The sequence below is a fragment of the Dermochelys coriacea genome, chromosome 6 (assembly GCF_009764565.3).
Source record: "Dermochelys coriacea isolate rDerCor1 chromosome 6, rDerCor1.pri.v4, whole genome shotgun sequence".
Taxonomy (NCBI): domain Eukaryota; kingdom Metazoa; phylum Chordata; order Testudines; family Dermochelyidae; genus Dermochelys; species Dermochelys coriacea.
Genome location: NC_050073.1, coordinates 58,594,282 through 58,619,473, shown reverse-complemented (window position 1 = coordinate 58,619,473; position 25,192 = coordinate 58,594,282). Strand labels below are relative to the sequence as shown.

Here is a 25,192-nt window from a genome sequence, read left to right as displayed (position 1 = left end):
CTGATGTGGGGGACTGCTGACGTATTATTGTGGCTCTTTGGCAATGTACACTGGTAAATTCTGGCCCCTTCTCAGGCTCAGGTTGGCCACCCCTGCTCCAGACAGAGATAGAATGCCACACTCTGCAAGTGTGGGTTACAAAAAGATCGTGGAAAGCCCCTTCTCAATAGCTCCAGATCATGAAAAGCCCATTTTGGGGTAGTAAGAGACAGAAATGTAATTAGCTATTTGCTAAACTTGAACTAGGCTCTTAGAGTTCTCCTCAGCTCCGTGACCTTCCCCTGTAGGGTGAATGCTGAAGCCATTGGATGGAGGTGTGGCACTGTAGGACCAGCAGTTGACTTGGAAGGGAGTCCGGGAAAGCAGTGACACTTCCTGTTTTCATACATCAGATGTGAAGCAAAAGCAGGGATTGTAATGGGATCCTTCTGTTGTACAGGTGAGGGGAAAAGGGGGGAAAAAAAGCATTTTGTTTGTTAGTAGAGGATCCTGGTTAAAAGCCAAGAGGAATGGGAAGCAGAGAGAGCACTGGTCTGTAATCTTACCTCTTGCATGGTATGTTGCATCACTTCAGAAAAGCCAAGACAGGCTGAAATAAAAGCACATTTTGTTTAAACTCATCTGAAAGTCTCATCTTACTAGTGACTTGTGCACTATATTCATAATGCAGAAAGGGCAGAAGTTCAAATTAAATATGAGATCCCTTTTCCCTCAGTGTAGGTTTTGGTAAATTGGTTACTGACGACCAATGCTGCTGCACCCAGCAGGTCTCAGGTTACCTGCTTGCTAATTCCAAACCTGTTCAAGCTTTCAGTCTTTCTTCACCTACTTTTATTTTTAAACAACTATTTGTAGTTCAAGTAAAGCCTTGACAGGAGTATCTCTATGCAAGGAGGATTTCAATTACAAAACAGACTTAGACCAGAAGCAGTGGGAAGACTTACCAGAAACTGGTACATTGGTATCCCTGCATCTAGATCATAATGCTGAAATTAAACAGTTTAGCTAACTTGGCTTTAATATCAACCGTTCCACACTGGCAAGTTCTTTGAAGCAGGAATGATCACCACGCTGGCAGTAGAGCCAGTTCTTGTGCACAAGGCACCAGTGTATATATTTTGTGACACGCTTGGGGATTCTTTGGGATAAAAGGTGCTCTTGAAAGATAAGACAGAGGTGCCCAGAGTGAAGCCCGAGGGCTAAATGTGGCCCATCGTATCCAAAAATGCAGCTCTGGGCCACCCTCTCCCAATAGTTGCAGAGTGAGGACAAAGCTGATAAATCACAAGTTTTTATTGCTGGTGAACTCAAACAGGCAATTTTAATCTATTGAAGATACATGTACAAGCAAATATTAGGCCTTTGGGGGGGGGGAGGATGTTGATAAATTTTGTATTTAAATGTCTCAGCAAATTAGGTATAGCTCCCAGGTTCCTGAGGAGCTGCTAATGTGGGCCTCGCTGTCATGAAGTTTGGGCGCCCTTGTTGTAAAATGTTATCAGTAGTATTCAGTTGTATTAAAGGGGAGATTAAATCTCTGACTGCAGCCACATTGCTCTTCAGGAAGAGTAATGAGACCTGCACGATGTAGCAGCAGATACATAGCCAGCTTTTCAGAAGTGCTCAGCACCTAGTAGGTGCCATTGAAAACAGGAACTGTAGAGCACTCAGCACTTTTGGAAATGTGGCCAATGGTGTCTTTGTTGGAAGGTGCAAGGGTACCCAGTAATAGCAGGAGAGTGATCCAGTGGATGCTACACAGTGATTTAATAATGTACTGGGTCCAATTCAGTTCCTGGTGTGCAAACTGCAAGTAAAGTGCACTTCTGTGGGTAAATTAGAGCCCCATGAGGGTGCAAGAGCTGAGCGGTATTTGTCAGTCATTGGTGAAAAAGAAGCTTGAATAGGTGCCACAATGCTAACTTGGGGGCAACTGGGTCTGATTTGGATGATATAGCCACATGTAAAAGGCCACTCAGGGACCATTCCTTAAGTGAACCACTAATTGTTATGCAGCTGTGCAAGAACAGTTGAACTTGGGGAGTTTCTAAAGCCAAAGAACACATGATTGAGGTGCTGATCACCACAATGGATAGCTGCCCCCACCACGGAGTTATAACTGTGCAGTCACTGGTTGTGCTGCCAATTCACTAAGCCACTTAAACCTTCTTAATGTTTCTGTAACGGCAAGGTTCCAGTGCAACCTGCTCCAAAGTGAGGGCATGGCCTGACGCAGACATTGCATGCTGCATGGAAGGCAGTGCTACACCAGAGTTAAACTGGGCAGCTAGAAGGGTCCTTGGATTTAGACACTGATGTTAGTCACCCTCACACATTCTCTTCATGAATGCAACGGTCACAATGGATAGGCATGTCTCAGTTCCTGTCTGCACCTCCTCTCCCACACCCCACCGCCTAATATCTGACTCTACTGCGTATGAATTGTCCCTATGTGCTAATTACCTATCCATATCATTTGTACACCCAAAGTGATTATTTTGCCGAGATCTAAATATTTGAAACCATCATTTACCTGGCTGATAAAGTGAACCTATTATTTCTTTGATTTCATGATAGTGGCATCATAGCATGGAAAACACATTTCTGTTCTGTTTTTTTTTGTTGGTTTAATTTAATGAACTACAAAAAGGGAATACTAATACCTCTCTCTATGTTCTGGGTATTTCAGGAGGCATTGCATACCACAGGACAGAGCTGATTAACTCTTGCTTCCACTGCTTTCACATGTCCGTTGCCCGCAAAGGATGTCATGTGAAATAGGGCATAGGGAGGAATAAAACAATTGCACTCTGTGCAATACAGAAAAAATTAACACTGTGTGTGTTGATTCTTGTTCAGAAGCAGCAGCGTTACCAACAAACAATTCCATTGATAGCAACAGAGTTTCTTTTCCCTCTGGAATGGAATTCCACAGACCAATGGGCAGATTTATGGGCTGAGTACTGGCTAAAGAGAACAGTCATGGACCAACATGGTAATAATCCAGCCATTCCCAACACAACAGAAAAACGAGACTCCACAATCACACACACATTCACATCTTGAACCAAATTCATTGCTGGTGCAATGCCACTGACTTCAGTAGAATGACACCTGGAATTAATCAGGCTCCATATACCTGTTTACAGCACACCTTCCTCATAAAGCTCTGAGTGAGAGAAGACTGCCATGTGGTACAGTGCATCCTTGTTGCTTATGCCAGCAGCCAAGAAGAGTCCTCAGGACAAACAATTAATCTGTGGCTGCCAGAGCTATGCATCTTTCATGCCACCACCTCCCCCACAGCCTCAGGATTGTTCCCAAGTGGCTAAATTTGAAACGATCTCTAGCTGAGATAGCTCTAAAATAGAGCAACAGTACCTTGCAGCCCTTCCATCTCCTCTCACAACCCAACCACATCCTCATCTGGAGGAAATTGAGGAATAGCCCTAGCTCCTTAGAAAACTTTTTTAACATACTCCCTGATATCAGGCAGTGAGGCACGTCCTGTGCTGCCCCAAATCAGCTTTATGGAGAGGGTTTGCTGTACTTAGTTTAAAACAGCATTTGGGAAGGGAAAATAAAGTCAGTACTCAGAGGAGAACACTGGGCCAAGCTGAGACAAGATCAACTGGTGCAGGAGGAAATAAACACAGGCGACATAGTCTGTCCCAGAGGACTCCGACTGATTCCTGGTTGCTGCCTTAGTCAAATGAGGACTCTGACATCAGGCAGTGCAAGGGGCTGCAGTCAGAATTAAGTCATCAGCATCCTTAGTAACAGAGAAATCCCTGGGAAGGAAGGCAGAAAACCCCAGGTGGCATCTCCATTGGGTTTGCCTGGTTGTAAATGGAGCTGGAGATTGGAGCAGCCCTTGTGATGAGTTCCACTGTGAGGGGAAGACTTCACCTATTTCTTTCTTTGGCCACTTTGCCGTGATTCAGATTGCACAGAGTATGGTGGAATTCACCCGGCAGAAAAGGCCTTTTATTTATAAAAAGGAGTGGGGAAAACTCTCGAGTGAGCATCAGGACTGAGAATTCAAAAAGTACAAGTTTCATATAAATCTAGCAAGATGTCCAACACCATAACATACCATGGTGCAATAAAGAACCTCAGGGGCAGGTCAGGGAGACCAAAAGAGGGGGCACTGTCTACCTCTCCAGTAAAGCACCACTGTTGGGTCGTTCTCAACAGCAGATGGATTTTCCTTGATCCTGCAGCATCTCAGGACCCATGGGAGGTATTGGTTGCAAGCAAGCACCTGAATATTGCCTAATGGAATAAGCCAAATCACTCATTTAGCTGGAGCATCTATGCCCATCCACTAGTTTGTTTTTTGTATACATTTCAACTGTAGCATTTTCTCTCATTTCTTCCATACAGTAAAATGCAGCTAACAGGACTTTTTTTTTCCCATAATAAGTTAAAAGTCAGAAACTACCTAACCAAGAAGTAGCTGACACTACTTCTTGTGACCAAAAAAGTAAAATCCATAGAAAATCTATTGGTTCCATTTTTATTCTGCTATATCCCATGCATGACCCCATCATAAAGGGGATTGTGTATCATACAGGACGTATCAGTCTTTGAGACCAGTCTGGGATGTGGGTGGGCTCTCTCACTTTGTGTGGCATTGGGTTATTGTTCAATTGGTTTTGACATGGCCGTTGGCCAAGGCGATTGTGGTGGTGGGGTCCCCTGGCTCAGCATTTTCATCAAATCGCAAGCGCAAGGTGTTCCTGATAACCAGTTGCTCCATGATGAATGCAGCACAGAACCATGGGATGGCATACTCTAGGGTGATCAGGCCCATGAAGTCAAAATCAAACTGTGAATAGTCCCAAGGGCAGGCATTAAACTGGCGCAGGATGAAGCCAGTGGTGAACTCCCAAAGGTATGTCCAGAGGGTGTAAATGAGGCATCGCACTAAAATGTTACACTTGTCTTTCAGATACAGGTACATCTTCTCCACGATGAGGATGGAGGTGCCATAGATGAAGAGCGCCCAGACACTGGTGACACCTGGGAACTTCCAGTTAAAGTTGACCACAAACTCCCAGGCCGCCGTAAACATCACCTCACAGAAATAGCCATGAATGGCATAGAGGTACCACCGTGAGAAGGCAGTCAGGGGTTCCGCAGCAGCCATCCTTCCACACAATCCCCAGCTGGAATTCTGAAAGGAATAAAGAAAGGCCGAAAATCAATAAGGATATCACTGGGTCTTATCTCATTGGGAGGAATACGAGTAAATTAACAACATCGACAAGAAAGAAGTTGAGAAATGAGACATATCCCTTTTGATGACGGAATTAACCAGAGATGCAAAACCAGAGCTGGTGAAAGCTGACAGATTGGTGATTAAGAGGCTAGCAATCAGGCAGCAGCACTGCAGGTTTCCTGCACACTGCACTACCAGGAGGACTTGGATAGAGCTGGTGCTCAGTGGTAATGAGGGAGATGAAGGGTAGCGTGACTACAAATCAGCTTACTGGAAATAAGTATTACTATGAAAAATACAGGAGGAAAAAGTCCTTTAGTTCTGAAAGAAGTAGCACTGATCCCGCCCCGCCCCCACCCCTGTGCTGAATCCCAAGCAATGTGGGACAGATGAGGAAAGTAAGGTATTGAAATAATCTTAGACCCTTATGGTGCCCTCCATAGTTCATGCCCCCAGAAATCTCAGTTTAGCAAACAGAGATCTGAGGGTGCTCTTTAAACTGGCTAGTGAGAGAAACAAAGAGGAGTGTTCTCAGCTGTTACACCTGCCCCTGTTCAACTGAACCGTTGCTGTACTGGCAAACATAAGATATCTGGGATTCAGGGAAGCATTTGATACAATACAGAATTGCCTGATTTACAGTCAAAAGGCACAAGAGGTCTATTGAAATACATTCAGATTTGGCTTCTGGACAGGAAGCATAAAGGGTGAGAATAAAAAGGAAAGCTGAGGGTAGAGATATAGTTAGTCATGCTGAGTGGAGGTTTGGAACAAGGACCCTGTTTCTGTATACTGGAGTGTAAGTTACAGGAACAGACATGAGGGTGGAGGAAAAGGTTTTAAAAGGGAATAACTTCATCACCCTAAACAAGTTCAACACCTTCCGCCCTCGAAACAATTATTATTACATCCTTCAAATACCTGTGGGGATTTATCATATCTTAATCACTACTTAGCCAAGCTATACACATTGTCCCAAGTTCATCCTGGTGTAACTCCATTGACTTGAGTAGAGTTACACCAGAAATGAATCTTACCAGTTCACTTTTTAAAAATCGAATCCTTACAAATCAGTTTCTCCAGTCCCTTGTTCAGATGCTGCTTTCTAACTTCCTTCCTCAGGCGCCCTCTGAACTGGACCGCTTTATGGTACAAGATGCCCAGAACTGACTGCAGAATACAAGCCGTGGTCTTACCAATGCCATAGAGAGAGAGCGTAAAACCGCCCTGCTCTGTAACATGATGCTTCTCTCTATACAGTATGAAATTGCACAGGAGGTGAGTGAGAGAAGGATTTGTTTGGGAGAGAAGGAAGACTTCAGAAAAGGCATCCAAATAATGGACAGAGGGAAGACGGCAGAGGGAGGAGATTTACCTAAAAATGGCATAAAGGGAAGGAAAATTATTGTGGGGAGAGGAGGTTAATCTGCTATTTGTTTCTGAGAAAGGAGAAGGATCAGGGTAGGACTGAACATATGGAAGACAGATGAGTGTCCATGGCCCACTCACTCTTATATGAGAGCCATTAAGATGACCAGCGACCAGCGCCCACTGTCATGATGTTTTTTGTGAAGCGCCTGTCCCCCTAGGCAATGAACTGAGACTCACTGTCACAGGGTGACTGGCCCTTTTATGAGGTAATGGGTCCAGCCTCACCTATGACTCATTCAACCCTCCTCCTCAGGTGGGAAAAATTAGCGTAGCGACATAACAGGTAGGTCATGTGCTTAAAACTCAGGCCAGGCCTAGAGATAAGAGAGAGGCCCCCAGAAAGCTAAAAGGAGGAGAAAGGACAGACAGCTCAGAAAGGAGACAGTTTGTCTGCTAAGCAGAGCCCCAAGAGGGCTGGGAGGCCCTGGAACCAAAGGAAAGAAGAGGTGCTTTGTGAAGTAGAACTGGAAACGGGCTCTAATTACAGTATAGGCCCCCAGCAGGAAGGCTGTGGGACTCCTCAGTCATGGAGAAAAAAGCCTGCTTTAATCACAGCACAAGCCAAAGAAGAATGGCTGTAGGACTCCTGATTTAAAGGGAACAAGGTTTGGAACTGAGTGAACAAAGTGCCAATAAGAATTAATAAATGATACCAACTAGGGGGATCTTACTTTAAGTATTCTGGCATGGGAACAAATTATTCCAAGAGGCCAGAGGGAGCTGAGGGCAGGATACCTGCGAAGCCACACCATGCCTCCCACTTACTCATTTTACATAAGGCCACTGACTAGCCTTCAGGTGCTACAGACTTTGGGTCAATATCAAACTGGTTGACCTACAAGAAAGACTACAAAGTCATTCGAAAATTCTTTGAGCCATTCAGACTCCAACCTAAGAATGATTTAATCAGCCAAAAAACTCTGAGGATCAGAGGGCAATAGAGTTGTAGCCTGAGACATGTGTAGGTGTAACATCTCCATACAATCCACGAGAGCTTCAATGCAGTACATGTCACTAATGTTCCTGAGGGCGATCAGGGGAACAGCCAGCAGTTATTCAATGTGCTGTTACTTGATTCCTTCTCAGCACAGCTGAGACACCTGGGCCAATGAGTTTTCATATCATTCCTCCATTTTCACATGATTTGAAGAGCAAACTGATTATATATATACATACACACACACACACACACACACACTAGTTAGAGGTAGAAGTCTGAGATGGGGTGCGGGGAGGCCAGGACAGTGTCTGAGGGAGGATAGGACTATGAGAAGGATTAGAGGAACTATTCCCATCCAGGGAAGACAAGGCACAGGGAGCTACCACTGTCTGGAGAGGAGAGGGGTCGGGGAGTCCTCACCACCTAGTAGAGGGGAGGACACAGTCCAGGGCTGAGGTTTTTCTAAGTCATTTCCACAAGCCTTTCTAACTTCCCCTCACTCTGTAGGAGCTGTGTTTGCATTCTGTTGGTTGAGAACTCCCACACCCCAGTGATGTCTGCATACTCAGGTCTTTCTTTCCAGTAAGTTCCAAAATGTATTTTCAAAATGTTCTGGGGCCTTACAAAATAAAACTCAGAAAGAGAAGCATTGAAAGATGCAGTAAGCACCTTCTCTCAAATGCATCTGTTCAAGTCCTGTTGCCTTACGTCTGCCCACTGGTGATCAAACACTTGGGGAGATGTGTCCACCTAGCAGTGCCCCCTTCTGGTGGCCAGCTTTGCTGTGCAGGTGCATCTGGTGTGTAACTGCAGTCCAGACTAAAACTGCACCCCTTCCAGTGCACAGCCAGCATTCCCAGAGCTGTGTTGTGGTGCTCTCAGAGGAAAGTCATTCTTTACTGATAATATACACTTCATACTTATTAGATAATTATCCATCCAGGGGACTAACCCAAGGCCAAGTCAACGTTTTCTCTTCTCTTCTCTCCCATTTTTCCTAATAGGCATCTAGTCCACACAACGGGAGACTGGGGCCAGAAACTGAACACAGGCTTCCTGCAGGCCAAACTTTGCACTAGCCACTAGTTCACCAGACGGACCATAACCGGTCTTTTTTGAACCTTGTGACAATCACAAATAAAAACTCAACTGCCCGCAATTATCAGCTGTGCTGGGAACGAATCAGGTAACCATGCACTTATCAACTGACAGCAGTGTCAGCCACACCAATTCTGTGCAGACATTATCCCTATGCATATGCCTCAAGTGACAACCCCATCAATTCCTAACCAGAGTTGTTTGAAAGTCAGAATGCCCCTTTCTGTGAGAAATTCCAACATTTTTGGAGAGAGTCACTGTTTCAAAATGAAAAGTAGCAACTTTGAAATTTCCTGCAGAAGGGTAATTCTGAAAAAAACATTTTGAAATAACCTGAATGTTTCATTTAGAAAATTTCTAATCAAAATCTTCTTAGAAGCCAAAGCTCTGAAGCTCTCAGCTCAGCCCTGGCTCCCAAATGCCTTGCTGTGCAGCCATAGGGCCTGGATCCCAAGAGTCTCAACTCCAGGGCAGTCTACCACTGAGGCTACTAAGCATGGCAAAAATCCATGCTAGTTTTGAAACCTGTCTGCGTTCTGAGGAAGATCTGAGGCAATTCACATGTTTCCAGGGAACATTTCAACAGCAGTTAATCAGCATTTTCCCATGGGACAATAGCCCACTGAAAAATTTTCAACCAGCTCTACACATGATCCCTGAGGTTCCTCGCTCATTAAAACATTCCGAAACAAGGCCTGCATTTCTCTTTTGCTGGATTTTGGTAATGCCCAATGGCCCCAAATGAAATCAGGCCCTCTCCTGCTAGGCACTGTGCAAATGTATAGGAAGACACAGCACTTACCTTGAAGTACTTACATTCTATTCTATACAAGATGCAACATGTGAGTTACAAACAGAAAGGAAATGTGAGGGGGAGATGTAACAAACAGTAAGATCACATAATTACACAGATTAGCAATTGCACAACACAGTGGTTCTAAATCATTTAAGTGTTTATAAAATCCAGCTAATCCCCAAGCACCACACCACCTAGCCCCCGCTGATTTCTTGTAAATATCACAGCAGAAGTGGCTCTGGAGGAGGGACAGGAAGGAGGAGAGATTAGTGGCTTTACAGATCCATTCAAAGACAGCATTTTATGCACAAGGGGCATCCTGAAAGAAAGCATGGAGCTATTTGTGCAAGAAGCAGACTAAATGATCACAGTGATTCTTTCCGGCCCTTGAATCTATGAAATGGAGCCTAATGTGATAAGAGATGAGAACAAATGAACAGGGAGGAGCAGATTTGTGGTCTTAAAGGCAAAGAGAAGCTTGAATGTGATGACAGGATTCCTAATGGAATGACAGCAGTAGTGATCAAAAAGCTTTTAAGAGTTGATAGCTGTTCTGTGACCAGTGGGTAACAAGTTGGGGTATATCAGTGCAATTCCCAGCAAGACAGGTGTCCACTTCCCCAAAGCCAGCCCCACAGATGGCATATTGCTGATTGTTTACAGCAGAAAGTGAATGGGGCACAGAGACTGCACTCCTCTCCAACCCCTGGTGGTCATCCCTTCAGGTCCCCCTGGCAGCGGGCAGCATAGGCAAAGCTTGTTCTGCTACTGTTCATTCTGCATTAAAAAAAAAAACCAACTCTTTATTTATTTAGGAAGTTCTCACATGTTTAGAAATCTTTGACATATAATTATCAAAAACAATCATTACAACAGTGAGCTTTTGTTTAAAGAGATATTATACAGGACTACAGTCATCGTCAGAGCTTCCTATTTAACAGGGTGTTGCCAAATTACAGAGTTAGCATCATTAAAACCCCAAAGTTGTTTCTAGTGATTTTATTAAATGGAGTGAACTCTCTGATTACACATCAACAGACCTAGTATGTGTAATATCAAATATTAACATTTAAAAAACTGGACAGGTGTAGTTTTGTTTTTGAAAGTGAATGCACTTTGAGTATTGAATAAAAGGTAACCAAATATCTATTTGTCCTCTGTCCATTTTGCTGGGTATGTCATTGGTGTGTTAATTTTTCCATAATCAGAACCTCCCCCCCTTTTTTTATTTAAGCCATTCCTCCATAATTGGGCTATTTTTCCTGTGAAAGGTTACCAATAGCTGAGCATTTGCTAGAAGATGAGAGATTAATTCTTTTTCTCTTTGTGTCTGACCATTTCCAATAAGAAGCCCAGGGTGGATTACAGATCATTTGGTAATAAACATCTAACAATTTGTGGTATTTTGTTACAGACTGCAACCCAATACTCTTTCAGGACTGGACACATCTACCATATAAGCATTAAAATCTTCTTTTTCACCACAATTTCTTCACCATTTATCCCCATTCAATCTCTCTCTCTACTTTAACCTGACTAGTGCAAGGTGCCATTGACAGTATCTTAAAGACATTTTCTTTTATTGTGCTACCTACTGATGTTGCTGGTCCTCTTCCAGATGAAACCCCATTCCTCTGGAGTAATTTGTCTAGCCATATCCTGTTCCCAGGATGTCACATATGGACACTTTTTTTGTTAGGAAAGCTGCCTGCAAAGATTGATATAAATTAGTTCTAGAGACAAGGTGGGCGAGTTAATATATTTTATTGGACCAACTTCAGTTGGTGAGAGAGACAAGCTTTCAGGGTTACACAGAGCTCTTCCTGAGGTCTGGGAAATGTACATCTACAGTGCAATTAAAAACCTGTGGCTGGTCCATGCCAGCTGACGCGTGCTCACAGTGCTTGGGCTAAGGGGCTGTTTAACTGCAGTGTAGACATTCTGGCTTGGGCTGCATCCTGAGCTCCGGCACCCTGCCACATCACAGGGTCCTAGAGCCTGGTCCCCAGCCCATGCATGTACACAGCAATTAAATACCCACTTCGTGTGATCCAGAGTCAGCTAGCACAGGCCAGTCCTGGGTTTTTAATTGCAGTGTAGATATACACAGAGTGTCATAGCAAAATACAAGATGGAACACTCTGTTTACCATAAGAAGTTGGGATGGGGGTTGTTAGTGGGCTATGGATTGTTATAATAAAAATTAATTAAAATTTTTTTGTTTCCTAATTGACCAGATGCCACCACTGCTATTAAAGTTAGCTCTCAGTATGAGATGTTTTCTAGAAAGTTAAGTGGAAAAATGGAGGACTTCAGTTATTCAAGGCTGTGAAACTGGCACCTTTCTCCAGCACTAGATTCACTTTACATTTCAAATGTTTAAAGTGAAAGAGGTACCTTCAAACTTAGCATGAAAATGCAGCAATGGCCAAAGTGTTAAGTGCCTTTTTTTGTTTCATGCAGTGTTAAAGCCCTGTTAGTCCCAGGATATAAGAGAGACAAGGTGGGTAAAGTAATATCTTTTATTGAACCAACTTCTGTTGGTGAGAGAGACAAGCTTTCAAGCTACACAGAACTCTTCTTTAGGTTCTTTTGCTTCAGTTTTCACCAAAAAGGTTAGCAGTCATCGGACAACTAAGACAGGAAACATCAGTGTAAATTGTGTAGGATCTCGGGCTAAAATAGAGAAAGAACAAGTTAAGAATGACTTAGGATACGTCTACCCTTAAAATGCTACAGCGGCTCAGCTGCATCCCTGCAACTAGGCCACTGTAGCACTTCAGCATAGACCAGGCTGGACAAGTTTGATGTCAAGCTGGCAGGGCCTGAAAAAATACATCCTAGAATACTTAAGGAACCGGCTGAAGAGCTCTCCGAGCCATTAGTGATTGTCTTTGAGAACTCATGGAGGATGGGAGAGATCTCAGAGGACTGGAAAAGGGCAGATAGAGTACCTATCTATAAAAAGGGGAATAAGAACAGCCCAGGGAATTATAGACCAGACAGTTTAATTTTGCTACCCAGAAAGATAATGGGGCAAATAATCTAACAGTCAATTTGTAAACGGCTAGAAGATAATAAAGTAATAAGTAATAGTCAACATGGATTTGTTCTTGTCAAATCAACCTAACCTCCTTTGACAGGATAATAAGCCTTACAAACCATATGGTCCCAGGGTGTGGAGGAACCAGTAGCTGTGATATACATCAACTTTAGTAAGGTTTTTTGATACTGTCTCACCTGACCTCATAAGAAAACCAGGGAAATATAGCCTCGACCAGTGGCTCTCCAATTTTTTTTTTTACTGGTGACACCCTTTCACATAGCAAGCCTCTGAGTGCAACCCCCCTTTTAAATTAAAAACACTTTTTAATATATTTAACACCATTATAAATGCTGGAGGCAAAGTGGGATTTGGGGTGGAGGTTGACAGCTCGCAACCCCCCATGTAATAAACTCGCAACCCCCTGAGGTGTCCCAACCCCCAGTTTGAGAACCCCTGGCCTAGACAAACCTACAATAAAGGTGGGTGCACAACTGGTTGAAAAGACATATTCAGAGAGTAGTTATCAATGATTCACAGGGTTCTGTCCTGGGTCTGGTTCTATTCAATATCTTCATAAATGATTGCATTACGGTATAGTAGGTACACCTATAAATTTTGCAGATGACACCAAGTTGAGAAGGTTTGCAAGGGAAGACAGGATTAGAATTCAAAATGATCTTGATCAACTGGAGAAATGGTCTAAAATAAATAGGATGAAATTCAATACGGCCAAATGCAAAGTACTACACTTAGGGCAGGTCTACACTTAAAACGTTACATTGGCGCAGCTCCAACTGTAGCACTTTAGTGAAGATGCTACTATGCCGACGGGAGCTTCTTGTGTCAGCATAGTTAATCCACCTCTATGAGATGCAGTAGCTATGTTGACAGGAGAACCTCTACCATCAGCATAGCACGGTCTACACCAGGGGTTAGGTTGGTATAAGTGCATTGTTCGGGGGGCCAGGGGGAGGGAGTTTCCACACCCTTAAGCGACGTAGTTATATCGATGGACATTTATAGTGTAGTGCCTCAAGGGAGATTTAGGTTAGACATTGGGAAAATCTTCCTAACTGTCAGGGTAGTTAAGCAATAGGACAAATTACTTAGGGAAGTTGTGCAATCTCCATTATTGGAGGTTTTTAAGAACAGGTTTGACAAACACCTGTCATTGATGGTCTTGATAATACTTAGTCTTGCCTCATTGCAGGGGACTGGACTAGATGACCCCTGGAGGACCCTTCCAGGCCTACATTTCTATGATTCTATGTTTTGTCTGAACAGGGCTAAACTAGGGCAGCATTTGCTACCATTTTCCTTTTACGATCTTCCTTCCCAATCTGCTGATAGAATTAAAGAGAAAAAGTCTAAGTATTGAAATTATACATCATCCTCCCCCACTGTGTACCTGGGAACAGACCGTACTGAACTCCCTTTTTGCCTGGCAAGGCCTCTGTGGTTAATCATAGAATTTGTTGACAGGACAGAAGCCAAGAACCTCTATCTGCAATTGACAAGGACACTTTCAAAGCAAATGCCTGGCAGTCTACTTTTAAAGGGCTATGTTACTGTACAGAAACCTGGTTTTAGGATCAGAGCTAGATTTTCTGACCCAGGACTGCAAGAAGAAGGATACTGTTATGGCACTGAGATGGAGGCTTCAAATGTCAGTTTGCCAATTGGGATTTGGCTGTCAGCCATTACTGTGACCTGGGGAGGATATATGGAGAGAGAGGCTGATGCTGTGGGCCAGGCAGATAAAATGAGCGGAGGAAAGAATAATCACACTGAATCAACAAACCACGCTCTCCAAATCCTCTTCTCAGGAACCAAATCTCTACTCAAGCTTGTTTGACTTTGCTAGAGGAATATGCCCAAATTCCAGAGGGAAGATAGCATCTTTCTGCCTCACATATGACTAGAGAGATGCTTCCGGACGTTAGAAGTAGGAGTGAGCTAATTCTTCCTTTTTCCTCCAATTGTAAGTAATACACTGGGAAGAAGAAAAGGTTATCTTGCCCCCTCCCAATCAATATTTGCACCACACAAGCCAATACCCCGATGCAGTCTAACAACCCTGAGATGTAGTCCTTTACACAGAGCAAGCTATATGCAGAGATCATGCGTCCTAGTCACTTTCCCTTTTGAAGCCCACTCTGCATGTGTGCACATCTGAGAGCAAGCACAATTATGATGCTGACATTCTGTTCTGATGCTGGACACTATCCATTGCCCAAGCTGCCATCCAGGCTAGCAGTAGAGAAGTGATCAGAAAGTGTGGTGATGTGGGACCCACAGAGCAGGGCAGATTTGCCACACATAAGCGCTTTGCGGAACATGCTAATGTGTGTCATGTGCGTGTGTGATCAAAAATGGAGAACACGATCAGCTTGCTTGTCAAAATTCTCCTATCTAGAAGATCCACCACAGCAGGAGAGCAAGGCCAAATCAGCTGATCTGTGCCCTGTCTTCCAAAGGTTCTCCTGGATCTTACACATCCTCCCTGCACCCCCACAGAGGCTGACAAGCTTATCTTGGATGCTTTTCAGGGTAACTTACCTATTTCTGAGTTGCCAATATTTTTTTTAAGTTTTTCATTGGACATTTCTTCAAATTTGTGGGGGACTGGAGGCTGAGAGTTCCCCCAGCTGGGATGTATGTATGTAGGCTCAGGTGAATTTTAACAAGGCTGAAGTTGGTTCCTTATTCCCAGTTCCCTATTCAAAGATTTCTTTTTAAATCAATCATCACTAAGTTTAAATTTTTAAGGACGTTCACCAAAATAAGTGAGAATAAATTTTATAATAATACATGTTCATGTTTTTAAGAATACACTTTTTAAAGATACAAACAAGACCCCAAACCTACATTGTGTAATTGCCTCTTAATGTCTGCCTCTTTCCCATTCCAGGGCCCACACCTTCCCAATCACTTCTGGTGTCTTGTCCAATACATCCTGTAGCTGGTAGCAGTGGCTGATCTCTGCCAATCTCTCAAATCTGTCCCAGAGAGACTATGAATACAATAAAAAAGAATGATGACCAAAGAAAATTACATGAATCCAATTACCAGCTAAGTCAAAGGAGTTGAGTTCTTGTGGGTTTTAACAGTAATACTCCTCCATTCATGCTGCCCAGAAGGCACCATTCATTGAAAGGGAGCAGTAAGACAGCCCCAGTCCATTTCCCTTGGTGACTGCCCCCAGAGTAAAGGGAGAACATGAAGACATCATCATTAATATAGTGATTTTACTAACTTTAACTATGGAGAATGGCAGTAGAAGAGTATAAAGCTTGCACCTTCCCATTACATTTCGTGGCCCCTGGATGAGGGTAAGGCGGAGAATGAAAACTGCAACTAAGCCTGGCAGATGGCAACACTAACATGGAAGCCATGAAGACAGAGGCTCTATGTTTACAATAGGATGAGGGATGCTTGCTACTGTACAGATTACTGTATGGCATATATACTGTATGCATGCACACACTCACATCCCATGCGTGCAGGAACCCAAGTACATATATGAACTCTCATACCTGCACCCTACATTCATATATGCACCAGCAGGCATGCTCCCACATTGAGATGTGCACCAACATGTATTGACAGGCATGAATATAACCGCAAACATTTGTAATTATTTATGTCTGCACCTCTGAATACTCACACCCATGTGCTCATCCCTGGTCTATGCACGCTCACATGCAATCCGTCATACACATGCACAGCCCACATATATTCTCAGACCAACCTTTTGTATCTGTACAGAGCCTAATAGAATGGGGGTTTGATTCTAATCTTCTGATTGCTACTATCATATTAAATAATGCATGTGTGCCTGTCCACGCAATCCAGCAGTTTATGAAGAATTGTTGGGACAGACTGACTCCATGGCTGAGACTGGCATTTCATTCACAGCCAGCCAGGCTACTCAGGAGATGAATTGCAGGCATAGTATTAGCATGAAGGTTTTAAATCCTTTGGCCACATGTGGGGGGTTATCAGGAGAAACTCTGTGCTACTCAAGGCAAAGTGCTGCTGAGTGAGGGGTTGGCTCCTACCAGCACTCCACTCTGGTCCCCAAAGGCTTCTTAATCACTAATGAATGGCCTGGCCAAGTTGGAATATTTCCAAGGATTCATGACGGTCACTCACTGGCAGTAGGGTGGCGGACAGCCCCCCCACAAAAGTCAGTGGATACTGATCCATGTTATGTCACAAGTGTATTAACCTTTGCATCTCTCACCCGGGACAGGTGACTTGGGGGAAGAAATAAAGTTCACTCTCTTATCAGCACTCCTGCATACTACCCTACTATTGCATGGTCTCTGTAAGTAGACTGGGGACACTTAAAGAGCATAGCTTGTAGCTCTATGCAAGGAGGATGCCTACAAATTTCAGAACCTTCTTATAGTCCTGCAAGTGCCAGACTCACATGAAAGACCCGTAAAAAACTGAAATCCAATCCACCTTGGGATCCTAATGTACACAAGATCGGAATTACAGACCCATAGAAATATAATCCCTGGCTCTCCCTAACAACAGATGTAACTTTACCAAGAAGCATTCGTCCCAAAGTCTGTGGTAGTCTCTGCTGTGAATTGGATTTCAAAAGGTATGTATGTCACTGTTTTCATTGCTTTAGATAACTTCTTGTGTTTAATAGGTTATGCTATGGCACTTGTCTATTTCTCAACAAGTAGATTCTGTTTATATCACTTGTTGGCCATTCAAAGCTTGCCTGCTTGGCTACTTCCAGGTGCTCACAGGGGACTGGCCCAGTGTAATTCCCAGGAGAGAAAATTAACAGCACAGCAATGAACAAAGAGTCTAAGGCCTGGCCTACACTGGTGGAGGCATGGAAGGTACCTGAAGCTACACGCCACAGTGAAAAGCAGACTGTGTCCACACTGCAGTGTGTAGCTACACGCAGCAGTGAAAGGCTCTGGCAGTGAGACACTGCCCTGCTAAAAATAGCAATGTGGGCAGAGGCACGTAGAGAGCCGCATAGGGCACATACCCTAAGATTCTGGTGTGTTCACCTAAGCAGAGCCTCCCCACCTACACTGCTACTTATACTCATGCTGGGGGGCATACAGCGTATATACGCTGCACACTGCTGTAAATGTAGAAAAAGCCTAAGAAGAATAATGTTAGCTAAGGACCTATTTCTGCTCTCCCTAGGCCAAAAAGCCTCAGCTGCAGCTGAGCAGCACTCCGCAGAGCTGAAAGGGGGGTGTACAAAGGCATTTGCCCCCCTCCGATGCTGGGGCTCAGCAGCCTCTGGACTGATCCCTATCATACAATAAACCAGCATGACTGGCAGCGGAAGGGAGCACTGGAGGAGTACGAAGAATGCCTAGTAGTCTCCGGCTGCCAGAAACGTCCCTCAGGGCCAGGGCTGTTCTAATTGATACCAGATGCTATTCTTCCTGCTCCAGTGGTCAGGAGCAGGTGGTCGGGACCAGGAGCTGCTATAGTGGCTTAACTGCACCCAAGGATCCCCCTACACCATGGGAATCCTCCAGCAGCTGTCCAAGCCAGCTTTAGGGCTGTTTTGTGTCACTGGAGCTGAGCATTCAGACCTCCTAGTTGGAGAAGTGGGTACTCAGTACTTCTGAAAATCTGGCCCCTAGTCTGTTATGAATGGCACCCAAATATTGGTGCAATCAGAATCAGTAGCCACTTCTGAAAGTCTGAGCCTAAATATTGTCTTAGCGGATGGCAGCAAGTGTAGCAATCAGCAGACTACTGCATGCGTCACGGCTCATTAGTTTGTTTTTCCAAGGTGATGAATGAATCCTGGAGCTGACAGCATCCAGCCACCTAAGGAAGCACTGCAGTCCCCATTACCTTCTGCACTGTCGCTCAAGGGAGGACACCATCAAGTTCAGGGCACGGTCACCTATCTTATGTTATTTCCTAAAGCCATTTGGAAATCCACAGACTTCTTTTTAAATGTGTGCATCTTTTCTGAACAAATTCCCCAATCTTCTTTCCAAAAAGAAAATCAGTTCCACCAGCCCACCCTTCATGAGCAACCCTACAATAACTGATCAATGTTAGCAAGCCAGCGCTCAGGAGCAACCCTACAATAATAAATCAACATGTTCAGCCCAGCTCTTCTGAGCAAACTGTGATAATCAAAACCAGTATCAGCGTGCAATGGAGGAAAGCCACATTTGGCAGTGAAAACACATACCAGCTTTAGGAAGGGTGCTCTGGAGGAAATAGAGTCTTATGGCTAAGGCACAAAAGTATGAGTATCTAAATTACTACCTCTGCTAGAGTGACCTCATGCAAGTCACTTAAATTGTCTCTGCCTGTTTTCTCATGAATGGGGTAACATAACTTCCCTCCCTCTCAGGAGTCCTGTGAGGCTTACTTCATTGACATTTGTACAATGCCTGGAGATTCTCAGACAGAAAGTGCTATAGAGAAAGGTAAAACAGGTATGATGTTAAGCTTCTGGGGAGCTAGAAGTAAAAGATTGATTATAGAAATGTTGAACTGACAAACTCTATTAGCTTGTCTCAGGCAAATTAGCCTTCTACAATTCTACCTGTTATTTAGTGGAGAGCAAAATGGCAGCTTCCAAACCCCTTTCCAAGTAAAGGTACAACTGAAGGAAACAAATTTCCTTCTCTCCAGAACTTACTTTCTTATAAGCCTTTCTGAACACCCAAGGCAAAGACAGTATATAATGGGTTTTTTTTAAATCCTTTCCACTGTGAAATATATTTATCTTATTCCAGAGCTCTCTCACACAGTATAATTACCCTTCAAGAGCAATTCTGTAGCTTCTCCACCCTCCCCCACCCTCCAAAAAGCACATCTTCCTTCTATCACACTAAGGTTGAGATGCCACGGAATCAGTTCCTCTGAAAACCAGCGCAGGAACCTTTGTATTCTCTGCCATTTACCAGTCTGGGATTCCTGAAATTCCTCATAATAATCCTCGAAGAATCATGTGTTTCTTTCTGACCAAACATGTCCCTTGAGAGAGTCTCCAGTAGTGTAGTTCTGCCATGTTCTTAGGTCCTAGTTCACAGGTTCTAAGTGATACAAATATATAGTTCCGGGATGGGGATGGGGATGAGGAGAGGATACACTTCAAAAACCTATTGACTATTTATTAAAATACGTCCTTTCCTTGCTACTGTAATTTGTCCCCAAAGACCTTAAAATTCCTTCTTCCTTTTCTGATTGGGCCCTACTTGGTCAATTCTAATAAAGGTTCCTTCTCTCTAATAAAAACAAACAAAACATCACAACCACTGAGCACAGGACCTCTACTTTAAAACAAACAAATGTGCAACATAAAAACTGACTCTGAAGTTTTGCCATTGGTGGGCATGACTATTAGGACACACTTCTGAAAAGAGCCACTGTGTTTACAACTGGGAAACGTAGGTCCCCTAAGCAGTTTCTATGGGAATAAACCACTCTCCTGCTGGCTTCCAGCAATTAGCTTACCACAAGGATTAGTTCACTGCCTCTGTGGTTTTCAAAGTGTATCATTAGCAGTGGAAACATATTGTACAGTCAGAGGAATTAGTGGCGAGTTTTATTTTCTATTATCCAGGCACTCTTCAATGCAGACACTTGAAAATAGAGAACAATGAGCAACCCATGAGTCCCCAGTTATTATGGCTTAGATACAGCTGGCCCCACCACACAGTCAATGCTCATTTGTCCAAAGGATAAGGAGGGCAAGGAACTTTAGACCTTCTTGCAGGGACCTTGAGATCCAGGAAAGTAGTCCCACACAGTGAGTTGGATTCTCCACTGCCTTGTGCTGTCATTTGCAAAGACGGCATAAAATGCTACCAAATCAGAGTAGTTGCATTTTACCCAACATCACATTCACTGTGCAGTGATGCAAGGAAGCACACAAGGACCAGGACAGTGGAGAACAGGGCCAGAAGGGGCAGCTGAAATCAGAAAAGGCATTGTATAAATGAAGGGACAGATTCCCCAGTAAAGGACAGCTGCTTGGCTCTACATGGTCAGTGGAAAGTGGCTCTGAAGCTGGCTTAACTAGCCAAGAGAAGATCCTCCCAGTGCAAGGGGGATACTCTAGTGCAGGGGTAGGCAAGGCAACCTATGGCACGTGTGCCAAAGGCAGCACACAAGCTGATTTTCAGTGGCACTCACACTGCCCGGGTCCTGGCCACTGCATTTTAATTTAATTTTAGATGAAGCTTCCTAAACATTTTAAAAACCTTATTTACTTTACATACAACAATAGTTTAGTTATATATTAAGGACTTCTATAAAGAGACCTTCTAAAAACGTTAAAATGTATTACTGGCACGTGAAACCTTAAATTAGAGTGAATAAATGAAGACTCGGCACACCACTTCTGAAAGGTTGCTGACCCTGCTCTAATGGCATAGAGCCACTGCAGGGGCTCTCACACCACGCTTCCTCCCTGCTGCCAGCGTAGCAGGAGAAAGATGGCCTGCCTGGGATGCCCCTGCACTTGAACTCTATTGATCTTTAGCTGCATTTTTATCCCCTGGGGCCACTGCAGCATGGTGTAACTTAGGGCACCTTTCATGCTACTCCAAGTGCAAAGGGACCGGCCCCTGCATGAAGAAGAGCACAAGGTGAGATTTAAGCCACCTTTGCACAGATGCTGCCATCCCTACTTGCACCCTCTGCACTTTGGCTTGGGCCCACAGTCTGGCTCTAAACTGAACCCATGTTGATTCTCTTTGTGATTTCTAGAGCCAGCATGCTCTGCCTATGCATCTAAAGATCGTTTTTCTAGCTTCTCTCACCATGAACTCCTCCTAGTATTGCAGAATCCAACTGTGCCTTTCTGCGTTTCATATTCTTTCCACAAATAAAGATTCTAAAATTGAAGCTTAGCTGGCAATTCATCTTTGATGGAAATGTCCAGCCTTGTGTGACGCTATCCTGCAGTTTCCTGGGGCATCGAAAGTCCTGAAATAACTTCAGAGCTGATACAACTTCACCACTTCATGAAAAAATATCCGCAATACATTCTCCTTGAAGAACTGACAACAACTGTGCCTCAGAGGGCAAAAGTTTCCAAGACTGCTAGTTCTAATCCGACTCTCAGCCTTTTGCAGGTTGGGCTAGCAGGGGTGTCACTGAATGGAAGCCTTCTTTTCCAGAGGGGCAGGGAACGCTGTCACGCTGAACTCTCACTCCTTCCCACTAGCTAGCACTCCAAATAGGAGCCAATACCCATGCTCTGATGGAGGAGGCTAGCGCAGTCCTGATGAAGGCAGGGATGCAGTGGGAAAGGGAGACTGGGGTTTGAGCCCTGTTACATAGGACTGATCCTTGCTAGAAGGTGGGGAGACTTTCCTTTCTGCTACTTTAGATTCCTCCAACCTGCTAACTACAGGCCCAGAATTCTATTAGCTTCTCAATGACCACAGAGATCAAGGCACAGAAGGAAATGAGAGGCTGGAAGTGTGGAGCTGGAGCCCCCCTCCATTTTGGGAAGGCTGCAGAACAAAACAGATGAGTGATCTGAGGCAGTGGATTAATAGAGGTGGGATGGAGAAGTGCAGTGATTGTGTAATGGAGGAGCAAGAAGGAGCACACTGGAGGGAGTGAGACAGAAGGTGTGTTTCATAGATTATAAAGTGGAAAGGACCATTGTGATCATCTAATCTGACCTCCTACATAACACAGGCCATAGAACTTCCCTGAAATTAGTTCCTGTTTGAACTAGAGCATGCCTTTTAGAAAAACAACTAGCCTTGATTTAAAAATTGTCTGTGCCACTACAACCCATAGTAAGCTGTTCCAGTGGGTAACTGCCCTCACTGTTAAAAATGTAACCTCTACTTTGTAGAGATCTTCCTGGGGTGGCCTATCTGGGAGACAAGCTAGTGAATCCTCCCCTACCCTTGCTATACTAGGTAGTCAGTCACCTTTGGAGATCCCTTCTGTGAGAAGGAGCTAGTGAAGATGCATTGCTCCTCTCTGGCTATTACAGAGCCCAGGTAAATATGGGAATACCAGAATACTTCAACTTGTTTCATGACTCCACTCTCTTCTTATCAGGCTCCTTTAAACAAACCTGCCTGAGAACCTTAACTGGTCTGGAAAGCAAAGGCCACTTTCCCCTCATTCCTGGGCTGCTGATGGATCACTGAGAGCAAGCTGCACTCAAGTATCAACCAGGCATCTATTGAAAGGAAGAAAGCAGAGAGAGGAGAGATACAAAGCTGCTGCATGCCCTAACAGGTGAACAAAGAGAGTAAAGAAAGATTTTTAAAATGATACATTTGAGCAATTTAGTCCCTTAAATTAGAATACAGCTGTGTTTAGAAGCCTGTTTAGAAATACCTTAATCTGAGTATTTTGTTCAATTGCACAGTTAACATGGGAGGTGTAATTCCAAACTGGACCACTGGGCAGCTACTCATTGTGGCTCCTCCCTGGCAGACCAGCACCACTCTGCTCTGTGGGATGCAGGAGGAAAACACAGAGGCTGGTGGGAAGATGACTGGGTATCTCACTGTGACTGGAGAACATTTTCTCTTGATTGGATAAACTATTGGACAGCCAGAAAAATCCAATTTAAAAGGTGTTCAGGCAAGTCAAGGTTGAGAAGAGTACTGTACAGACAATAGACCTGTTCAGGGAGGTTAAGGAGACAATAATTTCTCCTGGTACAAGCCACTGTTTCAGCTTTATTGAAAGGAAGTTTGTTACAGCTTCTCAGGCAAGTGTTTCTGTGCTGGACTATTGCAACCCTCCATTCTGTCCACAGTGCAACATCTGCTGTGTGCAGATAAAAGATAAAATGGGATAAAAGATAAAATGGCTGAGGTAGGATTGTATCATTCACGCAGTCCCGTCTACCTTACAAAATTGACTATGCTAGGAAATTGTTTTTACCAATACCAATACCAATTTTAAAATAGTTTCCAGTAATCTGGCATTGCTACCTGAATAGATGGGGCATAATTTGATTCAAACAGCTTTTGGAAACCACTCTTGAGACTAGCTACTTTTAAAAAGTGATTTTCTAGCTCAGTCTTTTGTAGTGTATCTGGAATCTTAAGTCTTAGCCCCATCAGCCAGCAGAGGCCATATTCACTCTCACAAAAACACAGCTATTGCCATTGTTTCCTAAAATGGATGGATAGAATACAAACATTATACATCAACCAAAAAGAAAACCTTTTCAAAATAAAAGTGTGCTAAAACCTAATGTACACAGGAATGAACAATACTCCCTTGTGTCTTCTATCCTTTCCACTTGTGTCTAGTGCCAGATACTCCAGAGCAAAGCATAAAGCTCCTTATTATTACTACAGCATTTATATTGCGGTACATCTGGACATCTCAACCAGTTTGGGAGCCCCATTGTGCTAAGCACTGTACAGGCATAAAAGTGACAGTCCCTGTCTCAGACAGCTTTCTGTACTAATAGTGTTTCTTAGTCAGTGTTGGATTCTTTTTAGAAAAGGGGAATTTGAAAATTAGAATCCTGTTTGCTTTCTGATTGAGACTGTTGAGAGAGTGTCCTGTCTTGTTGGCCCCTCTCCCTATCCCAAAGCACATTTGGCTCCCTCTCTCTGGTTTTCTTGTATATGTTTCAGTCCCAATGACTGACACCCCCACATTTCTATAATCAAACCATCGCCACAGTTAGCACTATTTGGCTCTCACTGTTATCCTCAGCAGAGAAGCCAGTCTCCATAGTCGACTGGAGTTCTGTATTCCCCCTCCTGCTCCTAAAGGCAGGTCTGTCCAGGGCAGCGTTGAGGCAGATTGCTGTAGGGAAAGCAGACTCAGTCATTGCTGGTGCTTTGCTTTCTTTTATATAAACAGAGCACATGAATCTTCCAGGCTGTCAAACCAACACCATTTACAAACACTGAACTAACTTTACAAAAACGTTAACGATAGTCTCCCAGGGGCCCTTTGGACATAAGGGGCAAAAGAGAAGAAGTCCGAAGTCTACCAGAGAACTACACTGTTTGCTCAATTACTTTAATCTGACCACCTTGCTGTCAGGCTGTGTCATGTCTCAGGGAGAGTATCAAACTGAACGTCTTCTCATTCAAAAAACTCACCAGAACATTGAGACATAATGTACCTTGCTCTCTTCTCTTGAGAGGCTAAGTTTCCAGGCACCCCACAGCATCTTGGAGGCTAAATCCCAATGCAAAGGCTACTCCCAGTTGGTTGGAAAGTAGAGAGAACCCTCTTCTGCCAGTGCTCATACTACATAGCAGCTCACTCTGCACAGTAACTCCCAAGAGGAAGTGGTGTGAAGGCCACTTCCTGCTTGCAGAGTTCTTTGGCAGCTGAAGTCATTTTTAGTTAGTTAGCCACTCAGGAAATTTACCACCCTCCCAAAAAAATTAGTTTTGTTAAGAGAAGAAACAAAAGCATTGAGCAACTTTAACTCCTATTAGTTTCAGTGGACTCTCTCTGAGAGAGACTGGGGGTCTCCTCCTCCCCTTGCACTCAGCTCTTCACAGAATCAGAGCCTAACTGCCTGAGAAGGCAGCAGCTGTGGCTATGCCACACTCTGTACTGGAAGGAAGAGACACCACAGTGGTAAGCCTGCAGCACTGAGAAGCTCTTGAATCATATAAGGACACCTGGCCCTTTAACTGAACAACCAGATCAGCTGACCTGTTGAACTGTAAC

The 25,192-nt window shown here is 44.0% G+C and overlaps 2 protein-coding genes and 1 long non-coding RNA gene across 5 annotated transcripts in view; 1 reads left to right on the top strand and 2 right to left on the bottom strand.

Moving 5' to 3' along the window:
* RAD51B (RAD51 paralog B) overlaps nt 1–2,801 on the bottom strand; it is a 634,909-nt gene extending 632,108 nt beyond the window's left edge. The window contains exons 1-2 of the mRNA XM_043517414.1: nt 2,664–2,801; nt 546–589 (exon numbers count right to left, since the gene is read on the bottom strand). The gene's annotated coding sequence lies outside the window, so the exon portion shown is untranslated. The remainder of the gene's footprint in view (nt 1–545; nt 590–2,663) is intronic.
* The window catches only part of LOC119857140, a 10,062-nt gene extending 4,982 nt beyond the window's left edge, over nt 1–5,080 (top strand). The window contains exons 3-4 of the long non-coding RNA XR_005293533.2: nt 288–439; nt 4,955–5,080. This is a non-coding gene — a long non-coding RNA (uncharacterized LOC119857140). The remainder of the gene's footprint in view (nt 1–287; nt 440–4,954) is intronic.
* On the bottom strand, nt 1,279–25,192 carry TMEM229B (transmembrane protein 229B). Of its 3 annotated transcripts, XR_005293532.2 has the most exons (3): nt 24,633–25,192; nt 15,404–15,548; nt 11,224–12,165 (listed from the first exon to the last, which is right to left on the bottom strand). XR_005293532.2 is itself a non-coding variant. In XM_038405614.2 (2 exons), the coding sequence occupies exons 1-2, from the start codon at nt 24,678–24,680 to the stop codon at nt 4,649–4,651; spliced, it is 579 nt and encodes a 192-aa protein (XP_038261542.1). In that variant the 5' UTR covers nt 24,681–25,103; the 3' UTR covers nt 1,279–4,648. The 3 variants fall into 3 exon arrangements, 2 of the variants coding, with proteins under 2 accessions (XP_038261542.1, XP_043373353.1); XM_038405614.2 differs by lacking the exons at nt 11,224–12,165; nt 15,404–15,548 and adding an exon at nt 1,279–5,179 and having other exon boundaries at nt 24,633–25,103; XM_043517418.1 differs by lacking the exons at nt 11,224–12,165; nt 15,404–15,548; nt 24,633–25,192 and adding exons at nt 1,279–5,179; nt 6,421–6,612.

Excerpts from the sequence above, each read along its gene's own strand:
- TMEM229B (XM_043517418.1), bottom strand. The coding sequence starts at position 6,612 with ATGCCATTTTTAGGTAAATCTCCTCCCTCTGCCGTCTTCCCTCTGTCC. Across the intron at positions 5,180-6,420 it reads GCTCTCTCTCTATGGCATTG|AATTCCAGCTGGGGATTGTG; the intron begins GTAAGACCACGG and ends TATTCCTTTCAG.